The sequence below is a fragment of the Vulpes vulpes genome, chromosome 5, assembly GCF_048418805.1.
Source record: "Vulpes vulpes isolate BD-2025 chromosome 5, VulVul3, whole genome shotgun sequence".
NCBI lineage: Eukaryota > Metazoa > Chordata > Mammalia > Carnivora > Canidae > Vulpes > Vulpes vulpes.
In genome coordinates this window covers 130959260-130978315 of record NC_132784.1, presented here as the reverse complement: position 1 = coordinate 130978315, position 19056 = coordinate 130959260, and the positions used below count along the sequence as shown (strand labels likewise).

Here is a 19056-nt window from a genome sequence, read left to right as displayed (position 1 = left end):
CATCTCCACTAACCTTACAGAGATAAAAAGGATTATATGAAAATACTATGAACAATCATATGGCAAAAAATTAAGTAATTAGGGCCTCTGGGTGGCTCAGTCAGTTAAGTGTCTGCCTTCAGCTCTGGTCACAATCCTGGGGTCCTGGGATGGAGGCCTGCATTAAGAACTAGAAAAATTAACCCAGTAAAGTTGCAAGATATGAGACCAAGAAACAATCATGTTATTAAAATCATTCTCAGACACTTGGGTGGCTCAGTGGTTGAGCGTCTGCCTTTGGCTCAGGTCATGAACCCCGGGGTCCTACGATCAAGTCCCACATCAGGCTCCCCTGCAGGGAGCCTGCTTTTCCCTCTGCATATGTCTCTGCCTCTCTCTCTGAATAAATAAATAAAATCTTTAAAAAAAAAGCATTCTCCCAATAGATAGGTCAAGATATATTATCTTTGTATAGGCCCTGTAATAGCTAAAACATATTCCCAAACATCCCTATTCACCATGACATTGTATTCGTAGCACTGCACTAATATTTAAGTCCATAAATAAATTAATGAATACTGGGAAGGCCTTACATACTTGTGAGTAAAAGTATAGCAGCCTCTGGATTCAGACTGAGTTCAGGTTCCAGCTCTGCCACTTAGTGAATGGCTGTGTGATGTAAGTCAAGTTACATGATTATTCTGTGCCTCTTTTTCCTCCTCAGTAAAATGGGAGCAACAGAGCCATTGAGAAAATAAATTAGTGTATGTAATGTGCTTAGAACGGTGTCTAGTATAGCGTTACAAGTTTTACTATGTTTTTAAAGACATTCTCAATAATTCAATTTTGGAGAATACAGCCTGTAAAATACAGCGTCTACTCCAAGGTTAGCAAGTTGATACCAGTTTATCAGTGTTGCACCTTGGCGGACATTGTGGTTTGTAATCACAACAGTCCTATTTCAATCTTCTCGGTACTGGTCTCCAGTCAGCCCCAGTGATAGAAAAGATTAAAGCCATGTACAGTTCTGTGTTGTTACTACTATCATCCCATTAACACAGCACTGGAACTCAATTCTTACCCAATAGGTTTGACCTAGGACCCTGCCAATAAATTCCATCCCCACTAAAAAAAAGTCTGTTACTGACTCTTAATGTGCCTACTTACTAAAGATTATTAGATTATTATTTACATGTCACCACCCACATTTATTCTTCAGATGATAATTGATAAATGGCCAGATTTAGTGTCAGTGTCAACCTCAAGGGATGTCCTTTAGTTAATCACATCAACCTTTTGTCAGTTCCTAGAGCATGCTAAGTCTTGTCCTGCTTTGGGTCTTTGTGTTTATTGTTCCCTCTCTCTGGAATAATCTTGCCTTGGCTAACAGAAATGTCCATTATCTTTATTATATTGTTTATTTCCTTCTGCAGATATATCACTTATTACTTGTTTTTTTTATCTACATCTTCAATGACCACATAAATTCGATAGGGCAGGGAACTTGCTGGCTTATTTACCATTTATTGTATACTCTGGCATAGTAGATGAGAAACAGGGATGGATGGATGGATAGCTGAATGAATAATGGATGGATGGCAAATAAATTCTACTAGAGCAGATTCAATTTCACTTCTTACTCCCTAAAGGGAGTATCTCAATAGGTTAAAAAAGAGAGATATCTGAAAAATAACTTTTAAGGTGAAAATATATTTAGTATATGGCATTTACCACAACAGAAAGGTAAATTAAAGCAATATAGAAGATTTTCTATGAAAATGGTTGAAACTAAAATAGTTTCCTTGCAGCTTTCGGTCATCTAAAAAATGAAATCAACCAGAATATCCAAATTGCTAAATGCTTAAGCTAATCAAGATCTTACTGTATATGCTGGCATATAAGGACTCTAGGCTCTGAAAAAAAACTTAAAAATTATTTATCATTATACTTCATTTACATTCTGTAAAGAACTAAAGTGATTTTCCTAGAAATTAAGTCTCAGCCACCATGCTTGATGTTAGTCATTTATTTATCTGTTATCTACACTGATGGCATAATAGACATGTTGGTTGAAGCCAAATAGACATGTTCCAGTAGGAATCAGTTGGTCCATGACTTATGGCAGGTTTACAGCCACTATTAATTAGCCAACACAAAAGGATATGATTATAACATTATATTCTACATAAAATTTTCCAACCCTAGAAAGTACAAGGATGAAGGCAGAATCAATTAACTTCGCACAAAAACAAATTGTTCTAACTCTAGTAGCACAGGCAATTCTAATATTGTTAAACCTACCTTTAGGAACAGTCAATTCAATTCATTAATTCTACAAGATTTTGCAAAGACAAAACTAAATTTAGTGAATATTTGTCAACACCAATGGATGCTTCTCCTCTGACTTTTTTATACTTGATCTTAATTATCTATTTTTCAGAACATTTTGAAATCACCAGATTGTTTTAAAGTATCCAATAAGAGAATTAAACTAGATCACAATGAAAGTTGTCCTCCTGTTTTATTCTTTTCTCCTTCGAGATATTCTCCCACTAGTAATTATCAGTTATTAAAAATTAAAAGTTCTAGTTTATCTCAGTGTGGTTCAGGTCATATAAAAATATGCAATGCCAATGACTATAACTAAGGATTTTAGTTATACAAAACCAGAGCATCCTCCAATACACTTACATTTCACTGGTTTCCTTTAAAAAAAAAAAAAAAAAAAAAAAACGAAAGAAAACCATGTTTTATATTGTAGACAACTTGTATTCAATCCAAATTGAATATTGAATACAACTTGTATTCAAATCCATTTATTTAGATTAAAATAATAATGAAATAACAGATTATCTAAAATTTTAATTTTTTTTGGAAGTTATTTAATTTTTTTACTTTTTTGTGTGTCTTCACCTTCCTAAGGTGAAGTCATCTTGATATCAGATAAATGTTCGTATCTATTTGTACCCCCTGAACTTTAATAAAGCAGTGAGAGGCCTTAAGTTGAAAGCCAGGCAAAGACTGGAAGCTGGACAAGGATTAAAAATTGACCTCAAGTAACTAAGGATTACAAGGCTGACACAGGCCTTCATGGCAGGAATGCAGTAGGCTTCTCAAAAGAGTGAGGTTCAAATGCAAACTCAGAGTTCTCTGATTTCTTAAGCTTTCTGATATTAGCTCTTCTTTTTCTCCCTCCCTATTCCATGCTGTCAACTTCCTTGGTCATAGGTCTCTCCCTTACCATTCTCTGTTTATCCTTCCGCATGATCTCAACTTTCAGCCTCCACTTCCTTCCTGGATACATAATTTCTTTCCTCACAAATTTGGCACATTTACAGACTATTCTTAAGGGAATTCTTCCAGAACTGACTTATCAATTAGGCATCATGCTCACAATACTTCAGAAGCACACAAAATGTTTTAACTTTAATTTCTTTCAAAAGGAGAAAAAAAATAATGCAATAATAATTAATACATAATAATGAATTATATTCATCTTTATACCAATGCAGCTATAATTCTTAGTTTTTTTATGACGGAAAAGACTCACAAAGGCAAAATTGTCTGAGGCCCACCGAATCATAATGAGCCCTGAATTCTGAGTCAACCCAACCCTACATCCTTCCACACTCAAAACTGATCCATTCTAGCCTCATGGGTACAACCTAGACCAGCAGTGACTGTATAAGTATTTATTTCAAAACCTGATTTATGGTAATGGTTGCATAACTCACTAACTGTACTAAAAGTTATTAAATGATCCCTTGAAACATGGTAAATGTTATGATGTCCAAAACATACCTCACTAACCCTGTTTTTATTTTTTATTTTTTTATGTTTTTAAAAAAGATATAGAATTTTTAAAAAGCAGAAACATTGGTATCTAAAGACACAAAAAGATGAACTTCAGATTATTTTACTTATTTCAAATTCAGAAGTTTATCCATAGCTACAATAATGATAGCTAAAATTTTATCCACCCTAAATATGAGCAATATTACAAACATGTAGAAAGAATAGTGACATTAAAAATGTAAAAACATTCTATATGTGAAAATAATTATGGAAATTTGGTGCTAAAAAAACTCATTGTAGTAGTAATTAGGGGAGCCTGGTTGCAATTAAGTACAGGAAGGATATTAAAACTTCCAAAAGATATTTCTGTAAGCCACAACAGAAGAATAAGAGCAACAGAATAATTGGAACCACATCCAAACCCACTTCCTTGTTATTTACCAATATCATCTAAAGAATACTGTTTAGATGCTGACGTTAGACAATCTTCAGTTGACAACTTTAAATCATATTAAGACTAAAAAAAAAAATCAAAGAATTTTATGACAAGGGTTAAAAGTTCATAGCCTTGAAACTACGAAAAATTTGGTGCCCACTTGTAAACCACATCCCGGCAACTGTCGTGTCTCTACAATGAAATGGTTTTGTTGTGGTTAAAGCAATCAGCTTCGGAGTTAATAATTAGCTACTATTCAAATCAAGTGTAATTTGTGTAATTGTATACACTAGGTCACTTTTAAGAGAAGGAGTACAAAATCTCATTTTTAGCAACTGATATCGAATGTTATAATCATTCGTCATTCTATGTAATGCAATCAAAATGAGTAGAAAAGTATGTTTTTTGCCCGCTGCATGAAATCGCAGTCATGTTCCAGGCAGCTGAAATTAAGTTCAAATACTATCTGGTTAATGCAGGTGAACATTTATATAAAAAAGAGAAAATGAACACACTTTTTAAAAGGTGAAGTTTCCTATTATATTACTTTGAAAAGTACCTAGAAATAGCATTTCCCATTTACATAAAACAGAGTTTAATCATTCTGTGGTTTGGTATTTGGATCTAGAATCTATAAATGTTATCTTAAATTGAAAAACTCAGTAAAGTTAGTCAAAATTTCTCTATTACGAAGTTATAATAATTATGATAATAAAATAATTATGTCAATAACCACCTTTTTAATCTCAGCACATTTCTGACATTGCAAAATATGTTTTCAATAACCTAATATAAAATTAATGCTAGTCATCAGAATACTTTCTAATTTACAAAGAATATTTCACATCTTTTTAGTGCACTAGATTCTCAAAACAAGCCAGTATTGCTAATATAATGTTGATTGCCACCACCCCCCAACATCTATTTCCCCTTTCTCTGGCCAAAAAATAAGTATGCCATTCTTTGGGGGAATTATATCTCCCCATTTACAGTCATATGGTTTGGGTAGGGTTAATCCCATCCCTCATACCTAAAACAGCTTAAGCCAAATAGCATATTTTTTAGTGCTCATTAATTAGGAATGATCACTTAACCCAGTGAAATATATGGTCTGGTTTTCTGGGGCTTCTACAAAAAAGGTCTTCTTTTTCCTTCCACAGAAACTGCTAAAAGATTTTGTGAGTTTTTTTAATGGTACAGTATAAAGATGTAAGATCCGAAACCAGAACTGCTTCAACTATACCTCCACATAATGAAAGATGGAGAAAAGGGGACTTGGAAAAGGTGGACAGTGCAGAATAGGAATGAAAACAAGGTAGTAAAGAAAGATAAGTGAGAAACAGATGGAGGAGAGATATGCTCAAGGCTTGAGGATCACACATGAGAAGAAAAGAAGCACAGAGACAAAATATAGAGTAGAGGCAAAAAGTGGTGAACAGAGCTTGAAAAAGTTCTTATCACCCACTGCCTTGAACTTCAGACAGGCTTCAACATAAATTATTGTCTGTACCACTGCCCTTTGAAATTCTAGCACCATCAGAGCTCAGATGCTATTGGCATGTGGCAACTATAGCATGTATCCAAGGAGACATGGTCTTTGGTTGAAAAGACCATCACCAACAGAACTGATAAAAAAACAAAGGCATTGAGAGGTTAAAATCCAGATTTCTAAGCATGATATTTGAGGCCCTTAACAATCTTGGCCCAAACATGTTCTAAAACTGTCAGAGACCTACAGAGAACTGTGTACATCACCTCCAGCCCTTCTGTACGACATGGTCACCTTGACTACTGAGCTCTGATATGTCCCCTCCCACTCCAACCTAGCAACCACATTGTGCCTAGGACACAATGAGTCCTCAGTTGACAAGAGCTCATAAAAAATTTTTTAAAAATCCAGTCCAAATGTTTCTTTCTCAATATTCTCATATTTCAACGGAAACATTTGTCCATCGGGGTAAATTGCATGATAGTTTTTACTCACTGGATCTAAACACGATTAGATAATGATTCAGAGGGGCCCACTTTGTTGCACTGTCTTATTCTGATTCTTGGTATGCAGGGTGGGAGCAAGGGAGCCAGTCTTATGTGTTCCCTCATTACTGAGTACTCCATTGCTTCCTCTGCCTCTTACTAAATTTGCCTTCTTCCCTGGAGCTTCCCCACAGGAAAGCTGGATTTTGCCTGTCCTTTGGTGCCAAAGCTTTTTCCTTTATGAAGTAGGGAAAAGAGAACCAGTCAGGATATCAGAAACCAGAATTCTTGCTGTGATTGTTGGTCAAGCAGATCAACCTCTCCTAGCTTCAGTTTCCTTGGAAATAAAATAGGAATAAAAGTTTCTGCTCTACCTGCCTGGTGGCAGTTGAGCATCAGACTCTTGGTTTCAGCTCAGGTCATGATCTCAGGGTCATGGGGGCAGCCGGGGTGGCTCAGTGGTTTAGTACATGGTCCTGGAGACTCGGGATGGAGTCGCACGTTGGGCTCCCTGCACGGAGCCTGCTTCTCCCTCTGCTTGTGTCTCTGCCTCTGTGTGTGTGTGTGTGTGTGTGTGTGTGTGTGTGTGTGTGTGTGGCTCATGAATAAATAAATAAAATCTTTTAAAATAAATAAATAAATGATCTCAGGGTCATGGGATCAAGCCCAGCACCCAGCTTTGTGTTCAGTGTGGAGTCTGCTTGGGATTCTTTCCCTCTCCTGCCCCCTCATCCCTCCCTCTGCTCACATTCTTACACATATGCTCTCTCTCTAAAATACATAAATAAAATATTTTTAAAAAATTTCTGCCCTACCTACCTCAAGTGATTATGAAGATTATATAAAATAGTAGATGTGAAAGTCCATAGCTCTAAATAAGAATTTATTTTTAGAGTTAAAAGGTAATGACAATAGCCAAGATATGGAAACAATCTAAGTGTTCATCAATGGATGAATGGATGAAAAAATGTTGTACATATATACACACACAATGGAATGTTATTCACCCATGAAAAAAAGAAGGAAATCCTGCCACTTGCAACAACATGGATGGACTCTAGGGCATCTGCTAAGTAAAATAAGCCAGACAGAGAAAGACAAATACAATACAATGTCATTTATATGTGGAGTCTAGAATAAATTATTTTACTAAAAAAAAATACTGAGCTCATATATAGAGAACAGATCGGTGGTTGCAACAAGCAAAGGGTAGGTAAAATAGGTGACAGGAGTCAAAAGGTACACCTTTCCAGTTAAAAAATAAATAAGTCACATGGATGTAATGTACAGCATGGTGACCACAGCTAATAATACTGTACTGCATATCTGAAAGCTGCTAAGAGTAGATCATAAAAGTTCTCATCATGAGAAAAAAAGATCACAACTACGTATCATGATGGATGTTAACCAAACTTAGTGTGGAAATCATTTTGCAATACATACAAATATCAAATCATTATGTTGTACATCTGAAATTAGTATCATGTTACATGTCAATTTTACCTCAATTTTCTAAAAGGTAGTTAATGATTCTTAAGCACACTAATAATCTTAGCAAGCTTTGACTAGATTAGCTATAGCAAATAGGTTAAATCACTGCTAGCAGGTTTGCTAAAAGCAAATTATTTCATCATTAATTGTTTGCCAAGTACTTATCCTAACTCAATGATTTTCTTCCTTTTTCTAGCCTTTCCTAGCACACCAAAGGGTCATGAGACATACCCACTACTAACAGTGGGTCTTCTATGGATCTCAAAAGATTGGGAGAGCCCACTCTGACAAATACTGGGCTGGGCTTTGAGGATACCACTGTAAGCAGGAACAAATGTTATTCTTGCATTCATGGAACTTACAGACCAGGGGGAGGACATGAACAACAAACATAGATACAAAGCCAAAATGACTGGAATACATGTATATGTGTATGCATGCATGACTTACTGTACTTACTGTATGTCCTCACTTTCAAACAACCCTAACAGGGATACCAGCCCCCTCCACGCCTATCCCCAGGGAACCACACACCTCCACATTGTGAATCCATTGTGTTACATGCTAGAAAATAATTAAACTCTACAATACGCTACAGGAGAATTTCTTCCAGAGCTAGTTAATCATTGACATATAAGTAAAGCAGTCTAGGTAAAGATCAGGAGACTTAAGTAGAGTTCCAAATCCGGGACCAGCCACACAATTTGCAAGTATTGGTGCAAAGTGAAAAAAATGTAGGGCTTCTCATTCAAAAATAATTAAGAATCTCAAGGCAGTAATAACAAAGCATTTAAACTAAGCCTAGGACCCTCTGTGATTGCACAGATCAAATACCCATGATACCTTCCTGGCTTCTATACTTATTGAATGTGTAATTTGTAGCCAGTCACTTACCCTACCTCTGGTTCCTTACAGCTATAAAATTAAAAGAGGGAAGAAAAGGCTTTCAGCTTCTTCCCATAACTAACATCTATGTTTCTCTATTTAGGAGACTGTTCATTCATTTAGCGGGAATTATTTTACCCTTTTATATAACCATCCAAATGCTCACTGTGACTCAAAGCTAATGTTGAAACCCCATACATAGCATTTTACCTTCAACCATTTTGATGTTTTTCTTACCTCTAGACAACTCTTTAATTTTGTCTAAGAAAAAAATAATTTATGCTCAATATTACCTCAAAATTGTAATAGTTATTAAGTCCAATAATAGATCTTATGGTTTAATGGGTTAGTAAAATATCATATATGTTATCATAACACAAAATTGGTTTTTACATTGAAATAACTATATTTTAATACAACTGGTTTCCCTTGCAATTCTAAGTGTACCATTTTATGCATGTAAAAACATAATTCTGAGAAAAGGTCCATAGGCTTCACCAGATTACTCAAAGGGTCCACAGGACAAAAAAGGTGAAGAAACTCTGGTCAAAAGGTTACGGAACTCAAAAAAAAAAAAAAAATAAAAATTAAAAAAAAAAAAAAAAAAAAGGTTACGGAACTCAAGTGACAATAAAATAGAACCAAATGTATTCTTATCTCACAAGTAGTAATAGACCCATTTTAATATAAATAGCCTTTAAAATTCTAATTCAACAGCAATGTCTACATACAACAAAATCTTCCTGGCCCATTTGATTTAACATGACAATATTTAAGTGTTCCAAAACGACAGCTTTTGCTGTTGTTGTTTGTGGGCTTTCCTGTTTTTCTTATTTTTGCACATGTGACCATAGGATTTGATATGAAAGAGTGTAACTCACATACACATCTTTATATCACAATTTCAAATGTTCTTTGGGTTGGTACCTGAGATGACAGTAGGTTACAATCAATGAACAGTCCTTTCCCAGTTTTGTATCTTTGTATCAATCCAGCCATAATGGCTCCATATGCATACAGGCCAGTAGCAAGATCAGTCATGGCCACTCCTGAACGAACTGGATCGCCATCCTGATTTGAGGGTTGGGGGGAGAAAAACAGAGAAAATTGAAAATCTAAACCATCACATGATTTCTCAAATATCTGAAGAGCAAACAGAAGAAAGAATTGTATATGACATGTGCATGCACACACACAAACGAATAAAACAAGTTGCTACTGTGGATAATCTGCTGATGGTAAGAATACATTTATATTTATTGTATTTCTCACTCCATCACCTACCAACCAAACTAAACCAAACCAAATAAAATAAAATGTTTTAAACATGTATGAAATTCCTTCTTAATATATATTACCTTGTTTACCCTAAAAAAAAAAAAAGTTAAATTTGAATTTAAATGAGTAAAACTATTGGAAACAAAAGAGAAATTTTTTTTTTTTTCCTGTTGAGTAAGAGGCTCTCCCAGGAAAAAAGAAGGCAGAAGACCTGGTCTATTCTCCTTATAAGCACGCTAATTATTGACAAATATACTAATGGTATTTGCTTACAAAAGAAAAAAGAGTACTTATTCAGAGAAGGCTTTCAGCAAAATACCTTTGTTTTAGAATTACTATGGTATACAAACCTAGAATCTATAGTGTTTGTGTCTTTTTTTAAGATTTTATTTATTTACTTGAGAGAGAGAGAGAGAGAGAAGCAGACTCCTTGCTGAACCGGGAGCCTAACACGGGGCTCCATCCCAAGACCCACTGATCAGGATCTGAGCCGAAGGTAGTTGCTTAACCAGATCATTACCTGAGCTGAAGGCAGTTGCTTAAACAACTGAGCCACTGGCACCCCTGGAATATACGGATTTATAAGGGATGGGATATCACCTATATAATTGTTGGGAGTATACAATTGTTGAGGTATAAAATATATAGAATGTTTCACAGCCTATAGTGTTCCCTGTTGTATGAAGTAACCTATATACTTCATTAGAGATCATATCTACTGCTCTAGGATTGAGAGGTTTGTCTATTATGGGAAGAAAGAATCTAGGGGTCTCTCTCAATGTCCAGGACCTCTGTCTGCTTCTCCTGTGCCTATTGGCCCCTTGTATCCTTAAAATTGCAAGTAAAGCTTAATACTGCTTAACATCTTCAATCCATGTCAGTCTGATTTGACAATCCAATCCTGGATCTATATGTAAAGATATTACAACAGTGCCTGGCATACAATAAGTCCTATAAAAATTAGCTAACATTATCATTAACATTATTATCAGTCATCGTTATATCATAGAGTTCCTATTTTGCACTACCTTAAATTCTGTTAAGTCTGTCATCATACAGAATACCTAAAAAAAGCCTATATTTCATCTGTCTGATACATTCATTCAATCCCTTCTTTATCCATTAATTCCAGCTGTTAATTCAATTAATTTTGGGAGCTAATTTTTATTTTCCTGCAATCGATATATGAACTATATCAATCATCTTAATGAGAGTGCTAAGTAATGTTAAAAGCAAGTAAATGAGAATATATAATTACTAAATTTTTTCTCTGCTTTCAACACAATTTGAAGAAAGATATAGCAATAAAAATTGGAAACTTCTAGCTGTTTTCTACCTGCTATGACTGGAGAAACTTGCAGTGGCTTGAGTCAGTAAACTTAAAATTAAATGTGTCCCTGGGATTTAAGATTATTTATAGAGAGACAAGTTCAAATTTAAGTTTGAAGACGCATTTTCTCACTATAAAATGAATAAACTCATTTTAACTGCTCTACTTCTCAGACCAATAGGAATAAATGAGATAATAAGTCCTTTGTCATATATTAAAACTTCCTGATAAGGGGAGACTATACCAGATTAATATTCTAAAAACATCATTACATTATCCAGAATAACAGTATGAAATGTATAAGCATTAAATAAACATTAACTCATCAATATATTAAAGACAACATTGTCTGGGAGATCCCTGGGTGGCTCAGCAGTTTGGCGCCTGCCTTTGGCCCAGGGCATGATCCTGGAGTCCCAAGATCGAGTCCCACATCGGGTTCCCTGAGCTTGCTTCTCCCTCTGCCTGTGTCTCTGCCTCTCTCTCTCTCTCTCTCTCTGTCTCTCATGAATAAATAAATAAAATCTTTTTTAAAAAAACAAAGACAACCTTGTCACTGTTAAAAGAGACAATTTGTGCCAAATAATTTCAGTGAAACACCAACTGGAACAGGCTAACACACTTTAGATTCAAAGATACAAACAGCCTGAAAAAAAAATGAAAGCATGGGAAAAAATATATCATGCAAACAACAGACAAAAGAATGCTGGAGTGGCTATACTAATATCAGACAAAATAGATCTTAATAGAAACCGAAAAACTGTCACTAGACAAAATAAAAAGATATTTTATAATGAAAATGGGGTCACTGAACTGGGAAGATATAACAACTAGAAGCATATATGCACCCAACAACAGAGCTGCCAAAATACAAAAAGCAAAGAGTAACTCATTTGAAAAGAGAAATAGACACTTGAGGAATAATAGAAGGAGGTTTCAAAACTCAAATATGAATAGTGAATAGAACAACTAGATAGAAAATTTTAAAAGAAGGAAAAGATTTGAACACCATAAACCAATATATCTAATATCTAGAAAACACTGCACCCAACAACAAAATACATATTCTTCTCAAGAGCACACAGAACATTCTCTAGGACAGACGATCTCATAGGCCATAAGATAAGCTAAAATAACACACACACACACACACACACACACACACACTGAAATATTACATAGTCATAAAAAAGGATGAAATTGTGCCATTTGAGACAGCATGGACGGACCTACAGGGTATTATGCTAAGTGAAATAAGTCAGACAAGAAGACAAATACTATATGATTTCTCTTATATGTGGAATCTAAAAAAACAAAACAAATGAATTAATAAACAAAAAGCAGAATCAGACTTATAAATACAGTAAACACACTAAAGGTTGCCAGAGGGAAGGGAGGTGGGGAATGGGCAAAATGGATGAGAAGGGGTGGATAATAGGCTTCCATTTATGGAATGAATTAGTCATAGGAATAAAAGCACAGCATAAGAAATATGGTCAATGGTATTGTGACAGATGGTAGCTACACCTGTGGTAAGCATAGCATAATGTATAAACACGTGGAATCACTATGATGTATACCTGAAACTAATGTAACAGTGTGTGCCAACTATACTCAAGTAAAATTTTTGAAAAAGAAAATGCCTCAAGACAAATGAAAATAAAGGTCCAACATACCAAAATGTATGAGGTGGAGCTAAAGCAGTATTTGAGGGCAATTTATAGCTTACATACCTGTATTTTAAAAGAAGAAATATTTCAAATGAAAACTTACCATCCCCCCTTTAGACATTGGAAAAAGAAAAGCAAACTAAACCAAAAGGAGTAAAAGGAAGTAAAACAGTTTAGAGTCGGAAATAATGAAATAGAGAAGAGTAGGCCAATGGAGAAAATCAACAAAACAAAAAGTTGGCTCCCTGAAAAGATCAACAAAAGTGACAAATCTGTACTTGAACTTTTTTAAAAAAGTAAAAAATAAAACTAACAAATAATTAGAAAAACTGAATAAATATATGACAATAGAGAAACTGAATTTGTAATCAAAAAGCTTCCAACAAGATTTTTAAAACCCTGGAGAATTCTACCAAGTATTTTTTTTAAGTTTTTATTCAAATCCCAGTTAGTTAACATACAATGTAATATTAGTTTTAGGTGTACGATATAGTGATTCAATGCTTCCACACTTCACCCAGTGCTCTTGACAAGAAGTCTACTCTTAATCACAAACCCCTACTTAAGCTGGCCTCCTGCCCACCTCCCTTCTGGTAACCATCAGTTTGTTCTCTATACTCAAGAGTCTGTTACTTGGTTTGCTCCTCTTTTTTCCCCTTTGCTCAATGTTTTGTTTCTTAAATTCCACATATGAGTAAAATCATATAACTACCAAGCATTTCAAGAATTAACATTAATTCTTCATAAGTGCTTTCAAACCCTGAAAGTGGAGATAACAATTCTCAACTTCTATGAGGCCAGTAATTTACTGAGGTCAAGCCACACAAAGACATCAAAAGAAAATAAAACTATACAGCCCAATATCTCTTAAAAGAGTGAACACAAATTCTCAACAAAATATTAGCAAACTGAATCCAGAAATATATAAAGGGATTATACATTATGAGTAATTGGGATCAATGTTCTCAGGAACAAGGTCGATTTAATATTTGAAAATCGATCAATATAACAGACTAAAGCATTAAAATTAAGGACAAATGCAAAATGATCATCTCAACAGATGCAGATAAAGTATTTTGATAAAACTCAGAACGCTTAATGAGGAAATACTCAACACACTAAGAAGAGAAGTGAACTTCAATCTCATGAAGGACATATGTGAAAAAGAACACAGGTCACATCATAAGTAAATGTGAAAAATTGAATGCTTTTCCCTAATATCAGGAACAAGAGAAGGATACCTGCTCTCATCACTTCAATTCAACATTGTACTGGAGGTTTTAGCCAGTGAATTAGGGGGGAAAAAATAAAAGTAATCTAGAGTGGAAAGAAAGAAGTAAAACTATATTTGCAGATGACAATCTTATGTACAGTAAATCCTTAGGAATCCACTAAAAAAAACTTAAAACTAACAAATGAATTCAGCAAGTTTGCAAGATACAAGGCAATATATAAAAATCAATTGTATTTCCACACAGTAACAATAAACAAACTAAAAATGATATTAAGAAAATAATTCCATTTACAATATCATCAAAAGGAATAAATCTAACAAAAGAAGAACAAACTTATATTTTGAAAACTATCAAACATTGTCAAAAGATATTAAAAAGAAGACCTAAATAAATGGAAAGACATCCCACTGTCATGAATCAGAAGATTTTATACTGTTAAAATGGCAATACTCCCCAAATTGATCTACATATTCAAAGCAAGTTCACCTACCAAAATTCAAGGTGTCTTTTTTGGTAGAAATAAAATCTAATCCTAAAATTCATATGTAAATTCCAGGGACAATAATTAAAACATCTAGAAAAAGAAGAATAAAGTTGGAAGATTCTGACTTCCCAATTTCAATACTTACTGCAATGCTACTGTAAATAAGGCAGCATGGTATTAGAATAAGCCAGATTGACAGACAATGGGAATTCTCAGTTTTACTTTCAATTCCTTTTTTGACAAGTACACCAAGATAATTCAATGGGAAAAGAACAGTCTCTTTCAAAAATGGTGATGCAAAGGAATGAACTCCTCTTTACACCACCCACAAAAATTAACTTTAAATGGATCATTAACCGGGGCACCTGGGTGGCTCAGTGGTTGAGCATCTGCCTTTGGCTCAGGTGGTGGTCCTGGGGCCCTGTGATTGAATCCCACATCAGGCTCCCTCCCTGCCTGTGTCTCTGCCTCTCTCTGTGTGTCTCTCACAAATAAATAAATAAAATATTTTTAAAACATAAAAATAAAAGATAAAAATATTTTAAAAATAAAAATGTGCGTTTCAAAGGAAACCATCAAGAAAATGAATAGACAACTTAAAGAGTGGGAGAACGTTCTTTCAAGTCACATATCTGATAAGGAACTGAAAACTGGAACTGAATTTATAAAGAAACTTGATAATTTATAACTCAATAAGAAGGCAAATAACCCATTTTTTAAAATGGGCAAAGGATCTGAATAGACATTTCTCCAAAGAAAATACACAAATGTCCTTTAAGCACATGAAAAGATGCTCAACATCACTAGCCATCAGAGAAATGCAAATGAAAACCACAATGAGCTTACAACCCAACAATAAAAAGACAACCCAATTTTAAAATGAGCAGAGTGTTGACATACTTTCAAAAAAAAAAAGATATACAAATAGCCAATAAGCACATGAAAAGATGCTCAACATCACTAGCCATCAGGGAAATGCAAATGAAAACCACAATGAGCTTACAACCCAACAATAAAAAGACAACCCAATTTAAAAATGAACAGAGGGCTTACACACACATTTCTCCGAAGAAGACATATAAATAGCCAATAAGAACATGAAAAGGTGCTCAAGATCATTAGTCATCAGAGAAACGCAAATCAAAACCATCATGAGATACCAAATCATACATACTAGATAGAATAGCTGTCATGAAAAAGAGAGATAATAGCAAGTGTTACCAAGGATGTGGAAAAATAAAAATCTTATACACTGCTGGTGGGATTATAATGCTGTGCTCACTGTGGAAAACAGTCTGGTAATTCCTTAAAGAGTTAAACATAAAGTTACCATATGAGCAATTCTACTTCCAGCAATATACCCAAAAGAATGAAAACATATTCCTCACAAAAAAACTTATACACAAATTTTCATAGCAGCACCATTCATCATGGCCTAAGAGTGGAAGTAACCCACATGCCCACCAACCAATAAATAAAGTGCGGGATGGCCATACAATGGGATATGTTAGGCAATAAAGAGAAGCGAAGTACTGATATATACTAAGACTTTATGCTACATGACAGAGCCAGTCCCAAAAGGCCACATATTATATGAGGCTATTTTCATGAAATATCCAGAATAGGCAAATTCGGGATGAAAAGTAGAGCCAGGGGCTGAGAGGAAGTGGAATAGGAAGTGCTACTAATGAGTTTGGGGTTTCTTTTTAGTGAGATGAAAATGTTTTAAATTGATTGTGGTGACGGCCGCACAATTCTGTGAATATAAAAACCATTGTGAATATAAAACCACTGAATTGTCACCTTATATGAGTGAATTACATGGTATATGCATTATATGTCCATAAAGCTGTTTTGTTTTAAGTCCCATTTTAATGCTGATAATGAAACAAAACAGAAAAGACAGAAATAATTAGAAATAAAAGTTTTTTAAAAGTCTTTTAAAGGCCTGCTAAAGAACACGTATTTAGTGGAAACTCTACCTACAAGTTACATTTCATTCAAAGCTGCTTGGTAACAACTAAATATATGCCACTCATGTTCTAGTATAATTCAGAGGTGGCTATGCTCATACTTTGGAAATCCCTTGTACTCATATTCCTGTCATCAAAGAACTGTCAGCATGCCAGAGAAATAAGGAAGTGCAAATAAAATACCATTTAGTGAGCAGGAAACCCCACAGTGAACCACATTGCCGCACTGAGGTGACGAAGTATTCCCAGGTGCAATCAGACAATCAGAGCTGGGGTGCGTATATACAAGGTATGAAACTCCCCTTCCACATCTGGAGCTCCATTGGAGCCCTGCTGCCATGACGGCATAAAGCAGCGTGTCTCTCCTCCTAAGATCTGGGATAAATGGGGTGGTACCATCTCTATGTCAATAGATATAGAAATTTATCACTCAGAACACTTAGCAAACATGTATTTGGGGAAAATCAGGTAATTAATGGACCTTGTTAAGCAATATGTGCTAGGATTCCACCATAACTTATCGGAGGAAGTGGATCTGAGTTAATATGTAGATTTTTAGAAATTAAGTAATATTTATATTTTACTAAATTTTAATTCTAGAAATTGGTAATAGAATAATTTTTATGGATATTTTGAAACTGCTTTAAGTATATTTAGCTTCTTTAATAAATTAATACAACCCTTTTCATTAGAACAACTTGTGATATTCCTATAAAACTAAAACAGGTATACTTCTCATCCACAAAGGCACAAGAAAAGGAAGACTCTGCTTAAGAACTAAGACATACAATTATAGCAGGAGGACAAAGTCTATATTAAAAATATTAGGTCATGGGGCACCTGAGTGGCTCAGTCAGCTAAGCGTCCAACTCTTGACTTCAGCTCAAGTCACAATCTCAGGGTTCTGGGATCAAGTCCTGGATAGGGCTCCACACTCAGTAGGGAATCTGCTTGAGAGAATCTCTTTCTGTCTCCCTCTGCTCCTTTCCCTTCTTTCTCTCTCCCCCACCCAAAGAAATAAATAAAATCTTTTTTAAAAAATTAAGACTTCCAAATTACTCACTTTTCATATCCATTCATATATTTCTGCATTCTCCCTGTTACCAATGCTCTCTTAAACTCTCTCATCACCTTTCATTCATGTATTTCAAAACAAAACCTGAATATTAATTTTAAAAAATTACTAGCGAAATCCAAATAAAGTGGAGTTTAGTTAATAGTACTGCACCAATGCTAATTTCATTATACCATGGCTTTTCAAAGTGTTAACACTACAAAGTGGTAAAGGTTATGGGCTGAAGGGTATAGAGGTATAGATAAGGGTATTGGTAAAGGGTATAGGAATTTAGGTAATCACAGTGACCTAAATTATAAAATTAAAAACTTTTTAAAGATTATTTCCCATAACACTACAAAAGACTGTGTAATATTTTTACTCATTTCTCCATACCTATTCCTGCTACTTTCAGAACTTACCAAATAGATTTTTTTAAAAGGAAGGGAGGGAGGGAGGGAGAAAAATCATTTGTTTTTCTAAGTTATTATTTAAAACCTTGTTTGATTAAAAAAAAAGTATGTAAGAAACTATAAATCAATTCTGGCAGATGTTCAATAAAGTGGCATGAATTTGAAAAGTCACACAAGCATTTTTCTTTTTAGTTATATTACTCAATCTAATTACTTCATAAAACAACAAAAATGTTAAAACTTTTTTTAAGCAGTTAGCTTCAATTCCAAAATAAAAAAATTATCCTTAAACGTTTCTGTGTCTAGATTGTCATACTTTTATTTCATATTGAGTAATTCATTATATTAATGTAATTTACAGAAAATTTTTTTCTACCTTGGCGCCCATGAATTTTTTAGTGACCTATTTTCTGAAATATGAATTCTTCCACCATCTACTAACTGTATAACCTTTGGAAAGTTTTTAGCCCTTCTATTTTTTTCCCCATTGTTGAAGGTAGGTAATGATAAGATCTATCTCATAGGTAGGTATGAGAACTAAATAAGAAAAGGTGTATAAAATCACTTTATGTGCAAAGGTGACCTTTTATAAGACGCTTGGTGTGGTGATAGGAGACCCGTCAGAAACATTTAGCAATAGTCCGGGGAGAGAGCCAAAGTGAGAACCTCAGTTAAGAAAGAAAGCATGCATTGACTCGAGATACTTAGAAATTTGAATTCTTAGACTTTGCTTACTGATTGGGTGAAAAGAGAGGTTAAAATAAATTAATTTGGAAATTAATTTGGAAAATAACCAACAGGAAATTAGGAAAAATATCTTTAGTACAAAGAGCAATATGAAGAACAAAAAAATGGTATATTCAATCAAACCAGTATTTTAGCAAACAAGAATGCAGACAGTCACTATAGTTACTGCTTTCACATTTCATGGGCACAGACCTTGGAACTACACAGTATCCAAACTTTCTGTTCTAAACACACACTCTATGGGACACCTGGGTGGCTCAGGGGTTGAGCGTCTGCCTTCGGCTCAGGGCATGATCCCAGGGTCCTGGGATA

The 19056-nt window shown here is 34.6% G+C and overlaps 1 protein-coding gene across 2 annotated transcripts in view; it reads right to left on the bottom strand.

Annotated features, from left to right (window-relative positions):
* SUGCT (succinyl-CoA:glutarate-CoA transferase) overlaps positions 1–19056 on the bottom strand; it is a 719796-nt gene that overhangs the window by 576198 nt on the left and 124542 nt on the right. The window contains exon 8 of one of the 2 annotated variants that reach the window (XM_072760056.1): positions 9488–9631. The exons of the other annotated variant lie outside the window; for it this stretch is intronic. Coding sequence (XP_072616157.1) covers positions 9488–9631 — 144 coding nt within the window. The remainder of the gene's footprint in view (positions 1–9487; positions 9632–19056) is intronic. 2 annotated transcript variants of the gene reach the window in all.